The sequence below is a fragment of the Cervus elaphus genome, chromosome 13, assembly GCF_910594005.1.
Source record: "Cervus elaphus chromosome 13, mCerEla1.1, whole genome shotgun sequence".
Classification (NCBI taxonomy): Eukaryota; Metazoa; Chordata; class Mammalia; order Artiodactyla; family Cervidae; genus Cervus; species Cervus elaphus.
The window spans coordinates 7,983,283-8,001,408 of record NC_057827.1 but is presented as its reverse complement, the minus strand read 5'-3'; the positions used below and the strand labels follow the sequence as shown (position 1 = coordinate 8,001,408).

Sequence of the window (18,126 nt, the reverse complement as noted above, 5' to 3'; positions counted from 1 at the left end):
TCGACTCCTGTAAGCAGTTTTGGCAAAAGCAAGGGGAACCTTGGCAGCTTGGCTTTTGCGACTGGCACAGTGGTGGGCCTGCGACCTGCGGGGGTTTGCAGGTCCTTATCAAGAGAAGTAGAGGAGGGCATGTGAGACACCGTTTTGAAGGTATGAAGTCCCCAAAGGGGGCCCACGCTGGCAGGGGCCCACCTGGGTTACATGGATGCAAATGTAGGCTGATTTGTGCAAAGGTATACTATAAAGGCTGTGTCTTATGACGTAGGTTTAGACAGCGTAATGTAAACGCTGTGTCCTCAGATTTAGAAGTATAGTCATGTGGGTGGACTGTCAACACTGCAAAAGACCCCTTCCTTGAACGGGTGGTCCTGGCGCCTGTGGGGGCTTTTGCAGGTCCTTAATAAAACTCCGCCGGAGTGGAGTTGCCCCTGTGGAGACTTTCCTGAAATCTCACAAGGACAGACAGTGGACTGGACTTGACCTTGGAAGATAATGGCACTCCATATGCAGTGGGTGGTCTTCTAGCCCCGTGAGGGCAAGGGCTGCAACATGAGTTCCAGGTGATACCTAGCATTGGTTTTGCTCTGTATCGGGGGTGTAACTGCTTGTTGTTATAGCTGTTGCTGTTACAAGACGCAAATCCAAGGTCAGTGTTACTCTCCGAGGAAGAGTGGACTGCATAGAATGTGAGGCGAGAGACCCTGAAGGGGTGGAGTGTGGGGAGAGCAAGTTAGCCAAGATGGAGTGCTCAGCTCTCTCACCCCACGTTTTGTAAATAAGGACTGTGTAACAGCTGAGATCACTTATAGCACTGCACAAGCGCGTCACGAGGTACTTACCTGGTCATGGGTTTTGTGGGTTTGCGTGAGCTCCACCCATAAAGCAGCGGGACTGACTACTGTGTCATGGCTGTGGCGTTGGGTCAGCGTGAGAGGAGGGAATATAGCGTGTCTACTGTTGCAGCTGCTGCAGCAGCCAGGAGAGAATACTGTCGCGGCTGTTGTGCCAGCCAGGAGAGAGGTTGTGTTGTTAGGTTATGCTATGGCTGTTGCCATAAGAGAATAAACATGTCTGCAGTTCCTATAGTCTCCTTCCGGCCTCTTAGCTTGCACTTTGCCTATCCTGGGTTCAACAAACAGTGCAAACAGCGTGAAAGTGAAAGTCACTCAGTCCAATCTGACTCTTTGCAACCCCATGGACTATACAGCCCATGGAATTCTCCACGCCAGAATACTGGAGTGGGTAGCCTTTCCCTTCTCCAGGGGATCTTCCCAACCCAGGGATCGAACCCAGGTCTCCCACATTGCAGGCGGATTCTTTACCAACTGAGCCACAAGGGAAGCCCAAGAATACTAGAGTGGGTAGCCTTTCCCTTCTCCAGGGTATCTTCCCAACCCAGGGATCGAACCCAGGTCTCCCACATTGCAGGTGGATTCTTTACCAGCTGAGCCACAAGGGAAATCCAAGGACACTGGAGCGGGTAGCCTACCTCTTCTCCAGGGGATCTTCCTGACCCAGGAATCTAACCAGGGCCTCCTGCACTGCAGGCGGATTCTTTACCAGCTGAGCTACCAGGCAAACAGTGTGAACAGCAAGACAACTGGCGCTGTGGGCAGGTCAGCAATGCATACATGCACATATATATAAAGAATAAAGATATATGCACACACACACTCACGTGTCCACCAGCTCCCCTGAGTCTGGAGGAGTGACACTGACCTGCCCAGGAACTCACTGCATCTGTCAAGCATCTGTGTCACAGCCAAGCAACTTTGAACTTCAGAAATCTCCATTTTATAAAAGACCCAAAGAAACCTACTTCATCTTATTGGCCTGGCCAGGAGACAAATACACCCTCTGCCTTTCAAAGTTGCCACAAGACCCATAGAAACCCGGTGGCAACCTGCCTCCACCAGGCAGCATCTGGTGCCTGTTAGACTTGCAAATTCCAGGGCCAACCCTGCCAACCTCTGCATAGGCCTCCCTGGGGAAGGTGTAACAGGCCATCGGATGGGTCTTTGAGGGGCTTCACTCTTGCTCAGTGCTCCCTTGTTTCTGATTTAAGTTCTCTGCTGCTGTGTGGGTGATCCAGTGCTCTCAGGCCCAGGAGGTGCTGATGGAAAGTGGGCCCTGCACTTCCGCTGGCTGTTGGTTGAATCTGCAGGTGTGAAGGGCAGACCGCACCATGCCATCCGTGTACACGAGGAACGTGAGTACAGGCAGGCTTGGGAATCCACAGGCGTGGAGGTGGGGTGCTGTCTTAGGATTCGTCCTCCACAGACTCCGAGGAACACGTGTATCTGCAGATGGGAGGGGCCATCCAGCTGACCCACATACACTGGATTGCAAATCTTTTTCTTCACTGCATAGTCCTTGAGATAATTTTATTATACATCCGTGATCTCATAGATATACAATCTCTCCTTTTCTTTTAATCTCACACAATTATAACATTATGACAATTATAGCATTGGAAATGCAGATGACTGTTTTGACATTCACAAAAACGTAGTTTTAATTTGTACGTTGATTGCTTGATCTAAGAAGCCAGTCGCGTAAATACCATGAAAGGTCACATAGGACAAATCTTCAGTTTTCATCTTTCAATATTCTAATTTTATTGAATTAGAGATGATTTCATTTTATTGCTTTAAAAGGTGATTTTGTTTAGCTCTCCACCCTAAATTTTAAAAATTTATTCTTTAGGATAATTATAGAAATTCAAATCTCATAAAAGAGAGGAAAAAATAAGATAATGCAAGTTCTCCCCATAACGACTTTCTTTCCTTTTTTCTTTCCTAGTAGCAAACATTTATGATGAAAGCTCAGTGTATAAGAAGTTTGTAACATATCAATTTAAGAAACAGCTCTTTGTTTGATGCAAATTATTAGGAAGACAAATTTAGAGCTTCATTTAGAAAGAGATTTTAGCATAACTCTCATTCTATCTCTAACTTTTTCTGTTTTATAGTTCACACAGTTTAGATTTCTAAAGAGGTTAGACCCATCATGTCCAGTTAGGTGAACTTTTCACAATCTAACTTAAAATTAAAATGTTATCTACACTTCCTGAACTTCTAATCAAGAAGTTTGGCAATAGAATTAAAATGGGACTTCCCAGGTGGCCCAGTGGTAAAGAATATGCATGCCAATACAGGAGATGAGATTCAGGAGATGTGGGTTCAATCCCTGAGTCAGGAAGTTCCCCTGGAGTAAGAAATGGTAATCCACAAAAGTATTCTTGCCTGAAAAATCCAATGGAAAGAGGGTCCTGGAGGGAAACAGTCCATGGGTCACAAAGAGTTGGACTCTAGCTGAGCGACTGAGCACACACATGCACACACTTTTTCTTGGGCAAATATAGTGTGAGCTCTATATAAACATTCCCTCAGTAAACATTTCCTCATAGTATATAGCTGTATCACGCTGGAAAAAGTAATAGCTAATGGGGAAATTAATGTGCAAGTTGATATTCAACTTAGGTTCATACTAGTGTGCATGTGCATCTTGTGTCTGACTCTTTGCAGCCCTAATGAACTGTAGCCCACCAGGCCCCTCTGTCCATGGGATTCTCCAGGCAAGAATACTAGAGTGGGTTGCCATGCCCTCCTCCTCCAGGGGATCTTCCTGACTGAGGTATTGAACTCTGGTGTCCTTTGTCTCCTACGTTGCAGGTGATTTCCTTACTCACTGAACCAGCTGGGAAGCCCCCAAGTTCATACTAGAACAATTTCCAATTGTTTTGCGTAAGGTGAATCTGGTTAGCACTATTAATGACAAAATATTTCATCTCGAATCCCAAGGGTTTCATCATCCTGTAACCTTTCCTTATCCTTGCTTATATCTTTCAGTGCTTCAGTAGTAATTGATCTCACTTTCTGCTCCATCTTGAATTAACAAGTAAAATGGTAAGCTTCTCTGATTGGATCTTATCTCCTTAATACAACAACACTCGTAACTGAAAAGAAGCTTGATTTAGTCAAATCAAATTAAAATAAAAATTATAGCTTTCTGTAATACACATAATCACCCACATTTTCAAAGTGTAATTTTTTCTGTGTTGATTAATAAGCCCAGTCAGACCCACCTATCCTAGAGTTCCCACCTCATAGGCTGAGCACTGCCAAAGCAAAGTACTTGATGCTATTTGCCCAGGATCTTGCAGTGGTATAGGCAGGAGCTGAGTGGTAACTGTTTTCCATTTATCTTTGCTGTGTAATATGTCAGCATACAGCTGTTCATGGTATTCCCTTATAATCCTTTACATTTCTGCAAGGTCAGCAGTACTGTCTTCTGTCAACTCAAACCTACTATTGATACCCTCTAGCAAATTTTAAACTTCTATCATACTGTTCAACTCTAGAACTTATATTTGGTTACTTTTATAATTGAGCTTTCCAGGTGGTACAGTGATGTGGGTTAGATCCCTGGGTCAGGAAGATCCCTTAGAATAGAAAATGTCAAACCACTCCATCTTTCTTGCCTAGAAAATTCCTTGGACAGGGGATCCTTGTGGGTATAGTCCATGAGGTCACAGAATCAGAGACATGACTGAGTGGCTGAGCACGCATGCACCTTTATAATTGCTATTTCTTTATTGGCATTGTTTATTGTTCAGTTATTGTTTTCATAACCTTTTTGTAAACATAGTTCTCTTTAGTTGCTTGAGTGTTTTATAATGGCTATTTTTAAGTCTTCATCTGTTAAATCTAAAATCCTGGCCTCCTCAAAGGCAGATTAGAGGGCTTGTTTTATTTTTTATGTATAGCTCACAATTTTCTATTTCTTTACATGTCTCATTGTAATTTTTTATTGAAAACTGTAAATTGTGTGCAAAACATCATAGCAACTCTGGATAACCATGCATATCCCACCTTTCTGAGGTTTGTAGTTTAGGATCACTTTGTTTATTGATTTTGGGGAGCCAATATTTTGAAGTCTGCTTTGCCTACAGTATGCAGTCTCTGGTGTCTTTGCTCAGGATTCTCCCCTTATTTTTTGTCTGAACTTGGCTTCCTAGAGTTCACATGCTGAGATTACATTATCTTTTAGTCAAAGCTGTACTTAAGACTTCTTAACTGGGGACACTGTCACCTTTTACTACCTCCCCTGCTCTCATGTTCCTCTAGAGACTAGAGGTTCTGAGTTGCTCCTGAGAGGGTACTTCCTTGAACATTGCACAGTCTCCTAATCACCAGGGATGAGTGGAATCTTATTTCTAAGCTTGGCTTCCTGTGAGCTGCCCCAGGTCCAAGCAGCTTATTTTTATACCACTTTGGTCACAGGTTGTTTTAACCTCCCCTTCCTCACCCCCAGAGCCTTTAAGAGTCAAAGACTTTTATTGAGGGATGTATGGGTGGCTTCAAGAAAATTTTCTGAAGTCTGATCATATTTGATTTGATTGTCCTGAGTGGGTACATCACGGGATGTATGCATATTCTTATGATCCTTCATGAGGGTGACCCCGGGAAGGCTCTTCATGGCTATCTCCTTCAAGATTCCTTCTACTAACCTCTACTAGGAATTTTTTTATTCCTTTAAAGTGTACTTTGCCTAATTGTGTACTGTTCAAATCCACTTCAGATTCACTAGGAGAGAAAATGAACTAGAGAACATCTAACCTAGTTACCAATGTTTAGCAAGCCTTCTTTTGCTAGGATTATTCTGGGTACATTACATGGCCCTTCAGTTCAGTCACTCAGTCGTGTCTAACTCTTTGCAACCCCATGGACTGCAGCACGCCAGGCTTCCCTGTCCATCACCAACTCCCGGACCTTGCCCAAACTCATGTTCATCCAATCAGTGATGCCATCCAACCATCTCATCCTCTGTCGTCTCCTTCTCCTCCTGACTTCAATCTTTCCCAGCAACAGTGTCTTTTCCAATGAGTCAGCTCCTCACATTAGGTGGCCAAAGTACTGGAGTTTCAACTTCAGCATCAGTCCTTTCAATGATATTCAGGACTTATTTCATTTAGGATTGACTGCTTGGATCTCCTTGCAGACCAAGAGACTCTTAAGAGTCTTCTCCAACACCACAGTTCAAAAGTATCAATTCTTCAGTGCTTAGCTTTCTTTATAGTCCAACTCTCACATCCATACATAACAAAACCAAAGCTTTGACTAGATGGACTTTTGTCGGCAAAGTAATGTCTCTGTTTTTTAATACAGTGTCTAGGTTGGTCATAGCTTTTCTTCAAGGAGCAAGCGTCTTTTAATTTCATGGCTGCAGTCAACATCTGCGGTGATTTTGGAGCCCCCCAAAAATAAAGTCTCACACTGTTTCCATTGTTTCCCCCTCTATTTGACATGAAGTGATGGAACCTGATGCCATGATCTTAGTTTTCTGAATGCTGAGTTTTAAGCCAACTTTTTCACTCTTCTCTCTCATTTTCATCAAGAGGCTCTTTAGTTCTTTTTCGCTTTCTGCCATAAGGGTGGTGTCTTCTGCATATCTGAGGTTATTGACATTTCTCCTGGCAATCTTGGTTCCAGCTTGTGCTTCATCCAGCCCAGTGTTTCTCATGATGTACTCTGCATATAAGTTCAATAAGCAGGGTGACAATATACAGCCTTGATGTACTCTTTTTCCTATTTGGAACCTGTCTGTTGTTCATGACCTGTTTTAGCTATTGCTTCTTGACCTGCATACAGATTTCTCAAGAGGCAGGTCAGGTGGTCTGGTATTCCCATTTCCTGAAGAATTTTGTTGTGACAAAATTGACTGTTGTGATCCACACAGTCAAAGGCTTTGGCGTAGTCAATAAAGCACAAGTAGATGTTTTTCTGGAGCTCTCTTGCTTTTTTGATGATCCAATGGATGTTGGCAATTTGATCTCTGGTTCCTCTGCCTTTTGCAAATCCAGTTTGGACATCTGAAATTTCACAATTCACATACTATTGAAGACTGGCTTGGAGAATTTTGACCATTACTTTGCTAGCGTGTGAGATGAATGCAATTGTGTGACAGTTTGAGCATTCTTTGGCATTGCCTTTCTTTGTGATTGGAATGAAAACAACTTTTCCAGACCTGTGGCCACTGCTCAGTTTTCCAAATTTGCTGGCATATTGAGTGTAGCACTTTCACAGCATCATCTTTTACTTTTTGAAATAGCTCAACTGGAATTTCATTACTTCCACTAGCTTTGTTCATAGTGATGCTTCCTAAGGCTCTCTTGACTTCACATCCCAGCATGTCTGGCTCTAGGTGAGTGATCACACCATCACGGTTATCTTGGTCATTAAAATCTTTTTTGTATAGTTCTGTGTATTCTTGCCACCTCTTCTTAATATCTTCTGTTAGGTCCATACCATTTCTGTCCTTTACTGAGCCCATCTTTGCATGAAGTGTTCTCTTGGTATCTCTAATTTCCTTGAAGGGATCTCTAGTCTTTCCCATTCTATTGTTTTCCTCTATTTGTTTGCATTGATCACTGGGAAAGGCTTTCTTATCTCTCCTTGCTATTCTTTGGAACTCTGCATTCAGATGGGTATACCTTTCCTTTTCTCCTTTGCCTTTCACTTCTTTTCTTTTCTCAGCTATTTGTAAGGCCTTCTCAGCTATTTGTAAGGCCTTCTCAGACAACAATTTTTCAGTTTTGCATTTTTCTTGGGGATGATCTTGATTACTGCCTCCTGCACAATATCAAGAACCTCTGTCCATAGTTCTTCAGACTCTAGGTCTATCAGATCTAATCCCTTGAACCTATTTGGGATTTAGGTATGGTCCTTAGATATTTTGAATAGAAGGATGCACAGTGCACTATTTCTGGCATTCTTCTGGCCATTGCTCTACCTAAAACAATCATGTTTGTGAAGATTAAAGGCGTACATTGGAGATATCAAGGGTTTGGTTCCAGACTACCACAATAAAGTGAATATCACAATAAAGCAAGTCACATGGATTTTTTTGGTTTCCAATGGATATAAAAGTTATGCTTACATTATTCTGTAGTCTACTAAGTATGCAATAAAGTTGTCTTAAATATCTATTTACATGCCTTAATAAAAAATACACAGTAGTAAAGACATGCTAACCATCATCTGAACCTCCAGAGAATCATAGTCTTTTTGCTGGTGGAGAGTCTTGCCTTGATGTTGATGGCTGCTGACTAACCAGGTTGGTGGTGCTGAAGCCTGGGGTGGCTGTAACAATTTCTTAAGACAACAAAGAATTTTATTACATCAACTGACTCCATATTTCATGAGCAAATTCTCAGTAGTGTACAATGCTCTTTGATAGCCTTTTATCCATACCACCAATCCTGCAGCTGCTTTATCAACTAAGTTTATATAATATTCTAACTCCTTTGTTGTCACTTCTACAATCTTGTCAGTATCTTCACCAAGAGTAGATTCCATTTCAAGAATCAAATTTCTTTGCTTATCCATTAAAAGGAACTCTTTATCAATTCCTTAGTTGAAGGTTTCATCATAATATTCCAGCAATTTAGTCACATCTTCAGGCTCTACTTGTAATTCTAATTCTCTTCCTATTTCTACCACATCTGCATTTGATTCTTCCACTGAAGTCTTGAACCCATCAATATCATTCTTGAGGGTTAGAATCAACCTTTTCCAAACTCTTGTTAATGATGTGTTAGTAAATATGAAAACAACATTCAACTCACTATCTCCACCAGAGCTCTTGGATGACCAGGTGCATTGTCAGTGAGCAGCAGTGTTTTGAAAAGTATCTTTTTTCCTGAGCCCTAGGTCTCAATACGGAGAAGGCAATGACACCCACTCTAGTACTCTTGCCTGGAAACGCCCATGGACGGAGGAGCCTGGTGGGTTGCAGTCCATGGGGTCACAACGGAGAAGGCAACGGCACCCCACCCCAGTACTCTTGCCTGGAAGATCCCATGGATGGAGGCGCCTGGTAGGTTGCAGTCCATGGGGTCGCAAAGAGTTGGACACAACTGAGCGACTTCACTTTCACTTTTCACTTTCATGCATTGGAGAAGGAAATGGCAACCCACTCCAGTGTTCTTGCCTGGAGAATTCCAGGGACGGGGGAGCCTGGTGGGCTGCTGTCTATGATGTCGCGAAGAGTCGGACACGAGTGAAGTGACTTAGCAGCAGCAACAGCAGCAGGTCTAATACTGTGGTTAAAACACTCAGTAAGCCATGTTGTATGCAGATGTTTTATCCTTTTAGAGAGCACAGGCAGAATAACATAATTCTTAAGGGTTCTAGGATTTTTTGAATGGCGTATGAGCATTGACTTCAACTAAAAATCACCAGCTGTATCTGTCTCTAACAAGAGTCAACCTGTCTTTTAACACTTGGAAGCCAGACATTGACTTCTCCTCTCTAGTTATGGAAGTCCTAGATGGCATCTTCCTCTCGTATAACGCTGTTTCATCTGCATTGTTTCACCTGCATTCAGTGTGGCCACCTTCATTATCGTCACTAAATCTTCCGGATGTTGCTGCAGCTTCTACTTCAGCACTTCACTTCACCATCAGCTTCACCTTCTACTCTTCTGTTGTGGAGATAGCTTCTTTCTTTAAACTTCATGAACCAGCCTCTGATAACTTGACACTTTTCTTCTGTAGCTTCCCCACCTCTCTCAGCTTTCATAGAATTGAAGAGAGTTAGGGCCTTGCTCTGAATCGGGCTTTGACTGAAGGAAATGTTATGGCTGGTTTGATCTTCTATCCAGACCACTGAAGGTTTCGCCATATCAGTGATAATGCTGCTTTGCTCTCTTATCATTCATATCTTCACTAGAATATCACTTTCAATTTCTTTCACGAAGTTTTCCTTTGCATTCACAACTTGGCTGTTCAGTGCAAAATGCCTACCTTTTAACCTGTCTTGACTTTTGACATACCTTCCTCACTAAGCTTAATCATTCCTAGTTTTTTATTTAAAGTGAGAGACATACAACTCTCCTTTCACTTGAAAACTTAGAAGCACTGTAGGGTTATTAACTGGACTAATTTTAATATTGCTGTGTTTTAGGGAAAAGGTAGGCCTAAGAAGGAGGGAGATGGGGAAAGACTCAGTCAGTGGAGCAGTGCAGTTACAAAATGATCACAATAGTAACATCAAAGATTACTAGCTACAGATCACCATAACATATGTAATAACAATGAAAAAGTTAGGGAATTACCAAAACGCAACATAGAGACATGAAATGAGCTAATGCTGTTGGGAAAATGGTGCGAATAGACTCGTTTAATGCAGGGTTGTCTCAAACCTTCAATTTGTGAAAAAATGCAATAAAATGAGGTCTACTTGTGTATTTTCTAGATGATAATGCACCTACACTTCCCCTCAGTTCTCTGACTGTCTCTGCCCCCCAAGAGCTCTTATGATTAGACAGATTGCCAAATATTTTTCTTAATAACATATATTTCTTAGATGTTTGAGTTTGGTTTCTGCGAGTACACCCAAGACAATATCTTCTAAATACTTTCAATTGGGCTTGCAGGCAGCATCTTAAAAAAACAAAAATAAACAAACAAACAAAAAAAACTTTACATGTTTGCATTGCCTCCTTTACTATAGTTCGAGTGTAAATTTCTTGGAGATTCTGGCACTATGTGGTCAATCCTACTGTTCAATATTGTTGTTTGTTTACATATGTTTCTGGATATTCATAAGTGTATTAGTTATAAGTTACAAGAGGTTGAGGTTGGGAATTCTTAGCCTTATTGCTTTCATACTGGAACCTCAGTGCATACACTTTGGCACTGAGGATAATGTATAAGCATGGACTGAGGGTCAGTTAGTTAGATCAGTGGTTTTTATGGTGAGTTCTAGGTCTGGCCAAAAAGAAAGATCACATAGTCTGTGATGCTGTGCCCCAAATATTAGAGATAAATAAAGCACATTATCATACATAAGACTTTGAGAAGCCTTGTAACCAGTAGATGTCTTGAATCCCCTGTCTTTGGCACCATACTTTATCACCTAAGTTAGCCCAACTAAAAAGGGATTGAAAAGACATTAAAGGCAATATCATCAGAGACCAAATTTGCCATTTAAAAATACAACTGGAAAATAAAAAGCAGGCTGTTTCTGCCATTGCTGGTGGAGCTGTCTTTCCCACCTTGTGTATCTGTTTCTCTGTACAGAAAGGCTTTTCCTGTTAACTCTGATCATCCTTATTGTGCATATTTGTTTTGGCAAGGGTGACTCCATCTCAGAATACATGCCATCTAACTTTCATCATCACTTAAGGAGCCCAAACTCTCACTGTCTCCAGAAAGAGTACTGACCTGGCATAAGTCAAAGGTCCACTCCTGCCCGGAAATAGTTGGATGAAAGCTCAGTGACACATAGGACGTTCATGGGTTATGTGCAGAGTCAGTTTTCAGAGGTGAAACTTTGAGTATGGAGGAAATAATTGGAATATTTGTCTGCTCTATTTCTCATACATCATAGCCCAAGCTTATTTGACGGTTAACATTTCTTTCACATGAATGACACTAACATTCATTGTAAATGGCAAACATTTAAAAACATGTATAGAAAAGATGGTCACATGGAAGAAAATAATCTGTGAAGGTAAAGAAGATGATAAAACTATTGGAAGTTCTAATGATCGAGGGTTCTACTAGGCTGGGTTTGTACTATGTCTGTATTTGTCTTTAATTTTACTTTTAGATAATTTTAAAATGCATCCATGAAGCAGGATATGTCAAACAGCAATGAATATTCTGTGGTGGGAGGTGGTATAGCTTAAAAGATAAAAATTTGTTCAGGTACAATTCACCTTTCCTCCCACTGGTTTCTTTGTTGAAGGAATTTATGTAAAAAGGATGAAAGACTAGATGGGAATCAAGGATTAATTTTATTAAAAACTGGAGAAAGTGCCTGGTATTCAAATCTGAATTTCTCTGGCAAAAGATGAATTTGTGTTCATGGTGTTTTGTTTGTTTGTTTATTCTGGGTTTACTTTAAATTTTATAAAGTGGAAATCAGAAAGGTTGAAATCATCCAAGACTTATTTTCACTGGAAATTGCATTGCTAAAACACATTCATATTACTTCATTCATATAATTTATCATTCCATTTCCTGACTATATTATAATTTATTTACTTATTTATACATGATGGGCATTTGAGGTTTTTTCTCTTTTTGCTATTAAAGAAATCTTTGCCCAGGAATTCTTGTGCAACTCTCCATGTGCACATGTACAAAAGTTCATTTTGGATATGCTTAGAAAAAGAGTTGCTAGGTTATAGGGAATAAGTCACTGCCAAACTGTTCTTCCAAGGAGAAAGTAAGTGTCTTTTCATTTTGTGGCTACAGTCACCATCCACAGTGATTTTAGAACCCAAGAAAATAAAATCTGTCATTGTTTCCACTTTTCCCCCATCTATTTGTGATGAAGTGATGGGACTGCATGCCAAGATTTTCATTTTTTGAATGTTGAGTTTTAAGCCAGCTTTTTCACTCTCCTCTTTCAACCTCATCAAGACGTTCTTTAGTTCTTCTTCACTTTCTGCCATTGGAATGGTATCCTCTGCATATCTGAGGTTGTTGATATTTCTCCCAGGAATCTTGATTTCAGCCCAGCATTTCCCACTATGTACTCTGCTTGTTAGAAGCAACAGTTAGAACCCTGTATGGAAAAACTGACAGGTTCAGGATTGAGAAAGGAGTACGAGAGCACCGTCTGCTGTCATCCTGTTTATTTAACCTACACACTGAGCACATCATGAGAAATGCTGGGCTGGATGGGCTACAAGCTGGAGTCAAGGTAGGCAAGAAAAACATCAACAACATCAGATATGTGGACGATACCACTCTAACTGCAGAAAGTGAGGAACTAAAGAACCTCTTGATGAGGGTAAAGGAGAGCAAAAGAGCTGGCTTAAACCTAAATATTAAAAAAAAAGAAAAAAAACCTAAGATAATGGCATCCGGCCCCATTACTTCATGGAAAATAGAAGGGGAAAAATGGAAGAAGTGACAGATTTCCTCTTCTTGGGCTCTAAAATCACTGCAGATGGTTGGTGATTGCAACCATGAAATCAGAAGACGATTGCTTCTTGGCAGGAAAGCTATGATATATCTAGGCAGTGTGTTAAAAAGCATAGACACTACTCTGCCAACAAAGGTATGTATATTCGAGGCCATGTCCTCCCAGTGGTCACGTATGGTTGTGAGAGCTGGACCATAAAGAAGGCAGAGAGCCAAAGAATTGATGCCTTTGAACTGTGGTACTGGAGAAGACTCCTGAGAATCCCCTGAACAGCAAGAAGATCAAACCTGTCAATCTTAAAGGAAATCAACCCTGAATACTCATTGGAAGGACTGATGCTTAAGCTGAAGCTGGTCACCTGATATGAACAGCTGACTCATTGGAAAAGACCCTGATGCTGGGAAAGATTGAGGGCAGAAGGAGAAGAGGGCATCAGAGGATAAGATGGCTGGTGGCAACACTGAGGCAATGGACATGAACTTGGGCAAATTTCAGGAGATGGCAAAGGACAGAGTAGTCTGGAATATTGCAGTTCATGGGATTGCAAAGAACTGGACATAACTGGGTGACTGAAAACAACACTACTCTGCATATAAGCTAAGTAAGCAAGGTGACAATATACAGCCTTGACGTACTCCTTTCCCAATTTTGAACCAGTTTGTTCTAACTGTTGCTACTTGACCTGCATACAGGTTTCTCAGGAGACAGGTAAGCTAGTCTGGTGTTACCATCTTTTAAAGAATTTCCCACAGTTTGTTATGATCCACAAAGTCAAAGGCTTTAGTGTAGTTAATAGAGCAGAAGTAGGTGTTTTTCTGGAATTCCCTTGCCTTTTCTATGATCCAGCAGATGTTGGCAATTTCATCTCTGATTCCTCTGCCTTTTCTAAATCCAGCTTATATTATACATCTGGAAGTTCTCATTTCACATACTGTTGAAGCCTAACTTGAAGGATTTTGAGCATCACCTTGCTATCATGTGAAATGAATGAAATTGTATGGTAGTTTGAACATTCTTTGGCATTCCTTTTCTTTGGAATTAGACTGAAACCTGACCTTTTTCAGTCCTGTGGCCACTGCTGAGTTTTTCAAATTTGCTGACATATTCAGTGCAGCACTTTAACAGCATCATCTTTTAGGATTTGAAATAGCTCAGTTAGAATTCCATCAACTCCTCTAGCTTTGATCATAGTAATGCTTGCTATGGCCCACTTGATTCACACTCAAGGATGTCTTTTAGGTCCTTGCCATTTCTGTTCTTTATTGTGCCCATCTGTACATGAAATGTTCTCTTGGTATCTCCAATTTTCTTGAAGAGATCTCTAGTCTTTCCCATTTTATTGTTTTCCTCTATCTTTCCATTGTTCACTTAAGAAGGTTATCTTATCTCTCCTTGCTATTCTCCGGAACTCTGCATTCAGTTGATTATATCTTTCCCTTTCTTCTTTGTCTTTTGCTTCTCCTCTTTTCTGGCTATTTGGAAGGTCTCCACAGACAACCACCTTCTTGCATTTCCTTTTCTTGGGGGTGTTTTTGGTCACCGCCTCCTGTACAATGTTATGAACCTCTGTCCATAGTTCTTCAAGCCCTCTGTCTCCCAGATCTAATCCCTTGATTAGATCCCTTGATTCATCACCTCCACTGTATAATCAAAGGATTTAATTTAAGTCATACCTGATTGACCTAGTGGTTTTCCCTACTTTCTTCGATTTAAGTCTGAATTTTGCAATAAGGAACTGATGATCTGTGCCACAGTAAGCTCCAGGTCTTATCTTTGCTAATTGTATAGAGCTTCTCCATTTTTGGCTGCAAAGAATCTAATCAATCTGATTTCAATATTGACCATCTGGTGATGTCCAGGTGTAGAGTCATCTCTTGTGTTGTTGGAAGAGGGTATTTGCTATTCCCAGTGTGTTCTCCTGGCAAAACTCTGATAGCCTGTGCCCTTCATTCTGTACTCCAAGGCCAAACGTGCCTGTTACTCCAAGTATTTCTTGACTTCCTACTTTTGCATTCCAGCCCCCTGTGGTAAGAAGGACATCTTTTTTGGTGTTAGTTCTATAAAGTTTTGTAGGTCTTCATAGAACTGTTCAGCTTCTTCAGTATTAGTGGTTGGGGCATAGACTTGGATTACTGTGATGTTGATAATCTAATAATCTACTGATATTAACAGTTATATGTTGAAAACATGTTCTCAGAATTTGTGGCTTTTCACTTTTTTCAAAGTGTCTTTTTATAAACAAGAACTCTTCTTTTAAAAATAGTCAAATGTGTTAATCATATAGAAACTTTTTCTATTTGCATATTAGGAGTTCTTCTTGATCCAAGATCAGAAAGATGCTTTCTTTTAGTTTCTTTGGAAATTTCAAAGTTTTGCATTTGATAGTCATGGTCTTTTTAGAAGATTTCCATGTGTCCTCATTGTTCCTTCTTCTCTGATCATTTTGTGCTGCACCCCCTAAGCATGTGTCATACAGAAACCTAATCACTGTAATTTGAGGAATGGCCCACCCAAGGTGTATTCACAAGTGTCAGATAAGGGGTCGTGTCTGATACTAAGGAATGGATTTGGTTTGTTTCCTCTTCATCCTCTATGCTTATTACCAAGCTAGTCTAGATTCTGCTGCCTGCATACAAGCTTGCATTGCAGCCACATGGACAGAGAGCGGACCAGCAAGCCCAGCCCCTCTAGAGCCCACTTCTCTTAGTGCTACTGAACATGCATTTCAAAAGTGGGAGGCAGGACGAGAGGACACACTCTGTGTGAGCCCTGACCTCAACTTGTGATCATGTGACCCACCATGATACGTGATGCACGACCCATGGCCCAGCCACTCTCAGGTTCTAACCAAACAAACCAATTCCTCCTCCTGTGTGGCAGTGTTCTACACAGGGTAGAAAGAAGGGCTAGGGTTGTTTCCTCCACTGATTGCCCATTATGGGAGAAGCTTGCTTAGAAGTTGCATGTTGTTTATAGACGAGGCATGGTGACTAAAGGACCACTGCTCCCGCTCCCTTGACAGCCTACTCTTCTGGGTAGCGATTAAGGGATAAAAGGGTCAGCCTTGTCCAAGTTACCTCACTTCACAAAATTTCTGATTTTTCATCTGTAAAATAAGCATGCTAATAGTGCTTTCTCCTTGGAAGAAAAGCTATAACCAACCTAGACAGCATATTAAAAAGCAGAGACATTACTTTGCCAACAAAGGTCTGTCTAATCAAGGCTACGGTTTTTCCAGTGGTCATGTATGGATGTGAGAGTTGGACTATAAAAAAAGCTGAGCACAGAAGAATTGATGCTTTTGAACTGTGGTGTTGGAGAAGACTCTTGAGAGTCCCTTGGGCTGCAAGGAGATCCAACCAGACCATCCTGAAAGAGATCAGTCCTGGGTATTCATTGGAAGGACTGATGTTGAAGCTGAAACTCCAATACTTTGGCCACCTGATGCGAAGAGCTGACTCATTGGAAAAGACCCTGATGCTGGGAAAGGTTGAAGGCAAGAGGAGAAGGAACCTGGATGGCATCACTGACTCAATGGACACGAGTTTGAGTAAACTCCGGGAATTGGGGATGGACAGGGAGGCCTGGCGTGCTGCAGTCCATGGGGTTGAAAAGAGGCGGACACGACTGAGCGACTGAACTGAACTGAATAGTGCTAAGCGACATAATGCATGTCTTGTACCACATGCAGTGCTTAAAGCAATTAAAGAGCTCAGTATTATGTCACCAATTTGCTACTACATGATTGTTTGTAGTAAGTCTATTACTGTACGTCAGTGTTTATGTATTCAACAGATTGTATGCCTTCATTTCTTGTAACCATAAAATGGGTAGATACATACAGAGCATTAAATTATTCAATTGTTTCACAAGTTGTGTGGAAGTGTTTTAACATTATGTCCAGAAGGATGCCTTATGTTAACCAAAGACAGGATACTAAAAATCAACAATACTAAAAATCAACGTTTTGTTGTTGATTTTTAGTACTTATAGCCAAAAACATTTTATCAGGTATTCAGAATGGGGCCTGTTCCATAAAGTATTGCTGTAGAATAGCCATCATATCAATCTGCTACTGACATATGCTTTTAACTTGATTAACCCTTACTATACCATAAAAAAAAAATATCATTAGCATTTACCATCCAGGTCCAATGAAATCTTTCTATTTTTCATTTCAATGAAAGTTTTAAGTCATTATTTGAATTGTTTACACAAACTTAAAGTGATAGTAAAAAAAAAAAAGCTGTGTCAAATTTTTAATACAATTTTATATTTTGCAAAATGAAATTTTTATTTTATTTTTCCTGGTTTTGGAGATTGTATATACACCAAATATACAGTGTTGTCTGCTTATTTGCTTGGGTTTTTTTTTTTCAAGTTTTAAAACTTTTTCTTTGCATATTAAAAAATTGTGCATTCCAATAAATAAAATCATTTGAACAACAACAAAAAAATGGCACTCTAATTAAACTACATTTTACAGCTTGCAGGACACCTTGGACCAGCTTGTTTTTCTCTCTAGGTTTCACTGTCGTCCCACCCAGCGTCCTTCTTCACCAACATGGAAGTTCTTTTCCTTCCTTGTCAGCCAGACAGGCAGATAGATGGGGGAGGTAGTAGAGGCCTACGTTGTCAGTATTTCTCCATTTATTTAAACTTGATCCAATCTCTTTGCATCTTACAACGTCACACAGCTAAAAGAAGTAAACTAAGAAGGCAGTGCTTGTGGAGTCCACAGTGCGAACTGGCGGCGCAAGCTTCCTTACGACTCGCCTGCTTGTTTCTGCTGTTCAGTCATTTCTTTTGAAGGCAGTGGATTTTTCTCTTGCGATTCTGTTTTATTCAGTTTCGATTTATCCAAATTCTCAATCTCAGGCATACAGGGTTTGTCAGACATGGTTGTGGTGGGAGCTGAGCAAGCTGTGAGCGAGTGAGGTCTGGTCTATGCAGTGACCGCCGCCGAGTCTGTACAAGGTTTTTGAATGCAACCAACTCCTCATCTGTTGTCACTCATAAACCTACAAATACTGATTACAGATTTTAAATACATCTCTAATAGGTTCTAGGTTATCATTACTTCTGGTTTTCTTATGCTTGCATTATCAAAATGAAATGCTTTTGAAACTTAGGTTGATAATTTAAGAAAGAATAATCATCTTTCCACCATGGTTGCAAATAT

General features: G+C 40.8%; 1 protein-coding gene across 1 annotated transcript; it reads right to left on the bottom strand.

Moving 5' to 3' along the window:
* Nucleotides 1–17,709: 17,709 nt before the first annotated feature.
* On the bottom strand, nt 17,710–17,844 carry LOC122706951 (thymosin beta-4-like). The gene has a single exon (XM_043922558.1). It carries the CDS (start codon nt 17,842–17,844, stop codon nt 17,710–17,712), a length of 135 nt encoding a protein of 44 aa, XP_043778493.1.
* Between the last annotated feature and the right edge of the window lie 282 nt (nt 17,845–18,126).

Coding starts and splice junctions, on each gene's coding strand:
- LOC122706951 (XM_043922558.1), bottom strand. CDS start 17,844: ATGTCTGACAAACCCTGTATGCCTGAGATTGAGAATTTGGATAAATCG.